Raw genomic sequence first — 7014 nt, forward strand, 5'->3', positions numbered from 1 at the left:
ATGTACACAACATGCTCGCCTAACATTCAGAGATTCCAGGCCCTGGGATCCGCAGCCACCAGCCTCACTGGTTCCCCGGCCTCGCTGTGAGTTTCCGAGAGCGCAGCCCCAGCCGTGGCCCGGCCCCTTCCCGGTCCCCACCCCGCATCCGGAACAGCTGGAGTCGGCCCTGCCGCACACCCAAGTCCTATGCCCGGCTGGGCGGGGCAGGCAGCGGGGCCCTGGCCCTGGCCGGGGCAAACAGCAGCGGGGAAGCCCGGAACCCGCCCGGGTAACCCTGACACCTGGCTGAGTTTTCGTAGGACGCCGGTCGCCAGACGTGTGGTGGCCCTAGCTGGCCCCCCGAGAGCCGCGGCGGGAGGAAAGAGTGTGCAAGATTGCAGAAGGAGGTAGGGCGCCCGCCTCAGGCTCAAGCCAGGGTAGAAGCGTGCAGAACCGCCAACTCCTCCCCTCCGCCTCTCGCCTCGCCTCTCGGGGTGGGGAAGACTGAGCTCGCCAATTGCTCCCCTCCCCCAACCCTTAGGATCCCCACCTCTGTCCCGTGTCGCCCACCCAGGGCTGCGAAGCCCGCTCTGACCTCCTAGGGGCCAGCCCCGGGAGTCTTCAGCTTCTCCTTTCCCAGGCTTACGGCCCAGGGCTGGGGTTGGGGACATGAGAGTCTGGGAATAGGGGCGCTGGGTTCTTGATTTGGGATCATCAAAGTCCACATTGGGCATCAGCGGGGCCTCCCGGCCTCCAGTTCTTACCTGGCCCGTGCAGCGGCCGCGTCACTCCGCGACTGGGGCTCCAGGTACCCTTCTCTAGCTCCACGACCGCGGCTGGCAGAGCCTGAGACCTCCGGACTGGTCCTGCCATCGCCGCTAGGCCGGCGGGAGACGGGTGTACCCGGAGCTCCGCTCTCAGTTTGGGGTGGGGGCGGTGGCTTTTTAGTCACCCCAGGTTCGGGAGCAATAAAGGCGCCTCTAATGTAATTTACAAACATATCGGGCCGAGTACGGCGGAGAGCCGGGACTGACAGGCGCATTAGGCAGGCTAATTCCAGCCGGCTCCTCCTACCCCGGGCCCGCTAATTAATGAGCTTCCCAACTTAGAGCCGCCTGCATTGGACAGACAGAGAGTGAAAGAGAGGGCGAGGGAGAGGTAGAGAAGGAGAGGGACGGGGGGAGCAGAGTGGAGTGAAGAGAGGGAGGGAGGGAGAGAGAGAGAGGACGAGGGAGAGAGAACAGAGAGAAAGAAGAGAGAGGAGAAAGAAGACGGGAGAGCGAAGAAAGAGAAGTGCCGCTGCAGATAATTGATTACTCCTCGATCAAGGCTAACTTGTTAGCAATAGTCAATTGCCCCGTCTCTCCGCCTCCCCTCGCAGTCCGGGATCGGCGCCCTCGCCTCGGCTCTTCCAACTGCCGCCGCCAGGACCCGGGGCCAGGAGCCGCCGCGGCGGAGCCACCTGACACCTTTAAATAGCACCGGGGCTGGCGAAACTGGAGCCCGGCGCGGCGCTTCCCGGCTCCGGCCCGGGCTTGCTGGAAACCCCGGTGGCGCCAGCGGCGCCCGCGTCAGCGCTCTCCTCCCGGGGCCCCGTGCCGCTCCGCCTGCCCGGGTCGCCGCGCTAATCGGCCCGTTACCCGCCCTCGCCCTACCGGGTGCGGCCTCCTGCCTTCCTCTCGCACCGTCGGGCGCCCGAGCTGCCCGCGGGCTGGGTCCCCGCGGCCAGAGCCGCCCCGGCCGGGCCCCCAAGCGAGGCCGAGATGACTTCCAAGGAGGACGGCAAGGCGGCGCCGGGGGAGGAGCGGCGGCGCAGCCCTCTGGACCACCTGCCGCCGCCCGCCAACTCCAACAAGCCACTGACGCCGTTCAGCATTGAGGACATCCTCAACAAGCCGTCCGTGCGGAGAAGTTACTCGCTGTGTGGGGCGGCGCACCTGCTGGCGGCCGCGGACAAGCACGCGCCGGGCGGCTTGCCCCTGGCGGGCCGCGCTCTGCTCTCGCAGACCTCGCCGCTGTGCGCCTTGGAGGAGCTCGCCAGCAAGACCTTTAAGGGGCTGGAGGTCAGCGTCCTGCAGGCAGCCGAAGGTAGGCACAAGCTAGATTGTCCTGTGCCCCAGACGCCTATACTCAGTGTCCTGTACCTCGTAACCCCCCCACCCCGCCTCTGCCCACCCTGTTGTCAGGTCCCTCCAGTCCCCTAGTAGAGATAGGTGGGACAGGACCCTATTTCCTGGGGGCCTCTGAGTCCGGGGTGATCTGAGAGAGGTTGGGGAATCCAAGACCTCCCCGAAGTCTGACCGGCTCCTTAGACTTCACAGAGGCTTGGGTGTTCCCTGACTTACTCCTGGAGTGGGGGAGAAAAAAATATTTTCCTGGAAACTTCTGGGTAGGATAGAGTCCGGCCATGGGAAAGGGGTGGAAAATCCGTGTTCACGATACATTTGGGGAGTCTCAGTCTCGGCTTGGCTTGCTTGTGTGTCTGTGAGACTTTAGGTCTTTCCGATCAACTCTTAGGAAGCAGACACCAAAACATTTTTTCCTAGGGACTTCCCATGGCCAACTTGCTCCGGTATAGAGAGTGGAATCAAATTGAGTGGGAACAACAGCGAGATGGGCCTGGGTCTGGTGGAGAGTTATGGGATAGAGTCTGGGTGGGGTCTTCAGCGAGCGTACACTGTCATTTCTTTCCAGGCCGCGATGGGATGACCATCTTTGGGCAGCGGCAGACGCCCAAGAAACGGCGAAAATCACGCACGGCCTTCACCAACCACCAGATATATGAGTTGGAGAAACGCTTTCTATACCAGAAGTACCTGTCCCCGGCAGATCGCGACCAAATTGCGCAGCAGCTGGGCCTAACCAACGCACAGGTCATCACCTGGTTCCAGAATCGGCGCGCCAAGCTCAAGCGGGATCTGGAGGAGATGAAGGCCGACGTGGAATCCGCCAAGAAACTGGGCCCCAGCGGGCAGATGGACATCGTGGCACTGGCCGAACTCGAGCAGAACTCGGAGGCTTCGGGCGGCGGTGGCGGCGGCTGTGGCAGGGCCAAGTCTAGGCCGGGTTCTCCTGCGCTCCCCCCAGGCGCCCCGCAAGCCCCGGGCGGTGGGCCATTGCAGCTCTCGCCGGCCTCTCCGCTCACGGACCAGCGGGCCAGCAGCCAGGACTGCTCAGAGGACGAGGAAGACGAAGAGATAGACGTGGACGATTGAGCGGCTCCCTGGACCTTCTGCCTCCCGGGCCCCCAGCGCCCGCATGCCCGCCCGCCGCCTCCCGGACCGGATCGCCAAGGGGAGCTGGGACCTCCTCTGCATCTCCCGCCTCCACTCTTGTCCCGGGGCCCGGACTTGGCTCCTGACAGTCGCCTCCTCCCTCTCGAAGCAATAAATCCGGGTCGGCCGGCGGGGCCGGCCGCCACACGCGGCCTCCGCCGCCCCGGAAGCCCTCGCCGTGCAATTCTGTATGGCTTCTGTATAAATATTTAAGCCTATATAGTGGGTCCCTCCCACCGCAGCCTGATCTTTTTCTTTATTTTATTTTGTTATTTTTTTAAATATCAGCGATTTCGATGTTTTCAAAGCCCGGGTGCTACCGGGTCGGCTGACGGTGAGGCGGACTCGAGAGCAGCGGAACAGTAACTCCCGCGGTCTAGAAGCTGTTTTCATTTTTCTCTGCATGTGGCGAATGCACCGTTCGCTCACTCCCTCGGCCTATTACAGTTGACTTTTCACTTCTTTCTGCCTCTTTTTTCCCTGCGTGAGAGGAGGGTGGGGGACGGATGGGCCTTGACTTGCAAGTTTCAGAATCTATCTTTTCTTTCTCCAGCCAGAGAAGTCTGTTTTCAATGGCGTGTCTGCCTCCCGATGTCACTATTTTTAAAATTTCTCCAAACCATCTTGCGTTTTCTCGGACTGACTGCTGGAGTCTGGCCCGTAGGGAAAAAGCAAGGGAACATCCAACCAATTATCGAAAACAGAACCCAAAGGCCTAGAATTATTTTTTACTCTTTTTTAGAATTTTCTTTTTTTGCATGCGACAGAGACCGAAAGAAGGGCGGCCCAAAGGCTCACCATCACCTCCTCTGCAGCCCTGGGTCTGTCTGTCAACATCTCTCTCCCGCCTCAACTTGGCCGCCGTAGGAGGGTGGCCCGGTGAGGGTGGGTTCTGGATGCCCTTTCTCAGCTCCTGCCCTGTCCTCTCTTTTTCCGACTGTACCCAAGGCCTCTTTCTCCGATAAATAAAGTCTTTGCCATTTTACTAGAATGGGCCGCGACCGCGTTTGCGAGAATGGGCCGGATTCACTTAAAGCAGTCCAGTCGTAGGTTAAGATTACCCCTGTTGCTCCTTGTGGGTCCTGCCTGCCTTGGAGACTTGGGGGGAAGTTTCAGGGCAGGCTTGGGGGCGAGGGACAACAGCTAAGCAGTGGATGGAGGTGCCTTTTGCCCAGGTCTTTAAGCAGCTGCAGCTACTAAATGCACTGAGAAGCCTAATTCGTCGGGTCGGGGTAAAAAGCTAAGCTTGTAAATAGTGACAGAAAACCCGTTTGTACATGGAAGGCACCAAGGCCAGGCAGGATTTGTCCTGCGGTTTTGTGCTCCAACACTGAGCATCCTAGTCTACCTGTGCTTCCTCCACACCTGCTAAACAGGGCCGCAAGGGCAGGTGTCACTCAGTGGAAGATCAGGGTGGAGCCTGGAGACTTGCAAGTTTTGGTCGAGCCCTGAGGGCTTCAGCCCGGTTTAGGAGTCGGCAAAGGGATGGGTATAAGGCTGAAGGCAACTAGGGCATACTGAATTGCACTTGTGGGCTTTCGGGAATACAAGACCAAAGCGTCTGGGGCTTGTAGTACATTTCTAGTAACATCCACAAACGCTGGCCCAAAACTTGGCTAGCAGCAGAAACCATAGGCGTCTCAGGGACTTCCTGGTTTCCTAGCGACTTTGAGCCACTGGGGCGGGGGCTCAGGTCGCTTTCACTTTCCTGAACTGAGTGTGTGTGTGTGTTGGGGGGGGGGAGTGTTCTCTCTGGGCTTTTGTTGTCGCTGGGCTGGCGAGTGGCCGCTGTCACCAGAGTTGGGTACCGCCTCCAGGCCGCTGGGCTCCCTTTCTCCGAAAAATTGATGTGAGAAATGCTGCATCTGGTCTCAGGCAGGCGATGGGGCCCCGGGGCCTGAGTCAGGAACGTGCGTGTCCAAGGAGGAAGCTAAGAGAGCCAGAAATAGGGAAAGGAACATAGAAAAAGACAGAGAGGCAGGGCGGAGAGAACCATTTATAGACACCGAGAAACGGGCAGAGAGACGGAGGCGAAGGAGAAAAAGAGGCTGGGAAGACGCGGAAGAGGCGACAGGGACGAGAGAAGGCAAGAGGCGGCCGGGCAGCCGTGCGGCCGGCCGTGTGGCCGGTTCCTCCCGGGCGACATAAATCGCCCTCTCTTAGGATGGATGGGTCTGTAATTCGGAGCGCGGACCATGAAGGCCGGGACGAATGGGCCCGGGCGGCCGCTGACAGGCGACAATAGCCGGGCCCAGCCCCCCGCGGCTCCCGGTGCGGGCACGGCCGCGGCCCTCCGCAGCCCAGAGCGCGCCAGCGCTGGCGACCATATGGTTTTTGAATTTTCTTCACAATTTGTAGACAATTTGATGGATTAGGTCCCCGCGCGCGCCTCCCCGGCACAAAGGCGGCGCAGGGACCGCGGCGCGGCGGTCACCCGGGCATCTGCGCCCGCCGCGCACTCCTCCCCCCGCCCGGCCCCCACCCCGCGCCCGGAGCCCCCGGGCCGCCCGCCCAACACGCCCATGAATCCCAATGAAGCGGCCCTGGCACCTCCGGCCGCTCCGCGCTTCCAGGCCCTGGGCTGGGCCCTGCTGGGTCCCTTTGGGCTGGGGGCGGCGGCCCCAGGGCTGAGCCCACCCGAGCTGCGGCGCCCGCGGGGCGCGCAGCTAAGCAGGCGCATCGGGGCTGAGGAGAAACGGGGCCATTTATCCGCCCGTCTAGTTAAAGCGGGTTATTTGTTTGCTTCTCTGGCCTCCTCCCCTCCCCTCCCCCTTCCTTCCTCCCCCTCCCTTTTTCTTCTGCCTTTTATTCTTTTGTCTCTAAATGGATTTAATGAGCCTGAAAAACATGACAATTGAATATAACCAAGAAATAAAAAATAACGAGGGAGGAAGGAAGGAGGGAAAGAAAGAGGGGAAGACGGAAAGAGAAGGATTAATAAAATAAAGGGGGAAGTCGATTCAGCGAATGTTTACTGTGTGCAGGTGTCTAGGGAAATTGAAGCCAGGTAGATCTGGTCGCTGCCCTCAAGAAGCTCCCAATCTAATCGACCGGCCCGGAAGCGTTCGCGGATGTTAGGAAATGGTCGACGACCTAAGGGAAGCACTGTCTGCAAAACGCTGAGACCCAACTTGGGGCTCAAGGGTGGTGATGGCTTCTTGGAGGAGGAGGCATAAGACTCAGGCCGAGAGAGACACAAGTAATTCGTTGTGTCTGTGGGCTGGAAAGGAAATCAAGTTGAAGAAGAAAAGAGTGACCGTGTGTGGGGGAGGGAGAGAGAGGTGTACCGAGATGTCAGCCCCAGCTGGCGAACTCTGATCAACGCAATTTGGGGAGGGTATCAGAGTCACTCTGCTGTCACCTAGGCTCTGCTGAATTCCGGCTTCTGCCCCGCTGCTGCTGGGCTTCTGAAGCGCTCCAGGGTGAGGTTACCCGGGCCTGACTCCAGCAGAGCAGGTTAGGGTTCACCTCCAGGCTGGGTCAAGCAGCGGACTGCAGGGAAAGCGCTATCTGTGGGTGAGGGACTTCCTTCAATCCTAGGAGGCCAGAACTCCAGCCCGCCATCTTCTTAGCCATCTGATGCCAGCACGCGGTCCAGGGGAGCTCGAATGGCCTTGGCCACCGCCCGGGTCTTGCCTCTGGGACCTATAAGAGGGCCTTGAACTCCAGGTGACACTCCAGAGGCTCTCAGAGTGACTGCGCGGTGAGGTTGTGTGTACGCTCAGGAGTGGGCTCTGTGCGAGCTGCCCGTGGGCTT

At 60.3% G+C, this 7014-nt stretch overlaps 1 protein-coding gene across 1 annotated transcript; it reads left to right on the forward strand.

Annotated features, from left to right (window-relative positions):
* Window positions 1-1221: 1221 nt before the first annotated feature.
* Window positions 1222-4248, forward strand: Lbx1 (ladybird homeobox 1). Its single transcript, XM_040743829.1, has 2 exons — window positions 1222-2070; window positions 2677-4248. Exons 1-2 carry the CDS (start codon window positions 1746-1748, stop codon window positions 3195-3197), a joined length of 846 nt encoding a protein of 281 aa, XP_040599763.1. The 5' UTR covers window positions 1222-1745; the 3' UTR covers window positions 3198-4248.
* The last annotated feature ends 2766 nt before the right edge of the window (window positions 4249-7014 follow it).

The sequence above is a fragment of the Mesocricetus auratus genome, unplaced genomic scaffold (genome assembly GCF_017639785.1).
Source record: "Mesocricetus auratus isolate SY011 unplaced genomic scaffold, BCM_Maur_2.0 Super-Scaffold_4256, whole genome shotgun sequence".
Taxonomy (NCBI): Eukaryota; Metazoa; Chordata; class Mammalia; order Rodentia; family Cricetidae; genus Mesocricetus; species Mesocricetus auratus.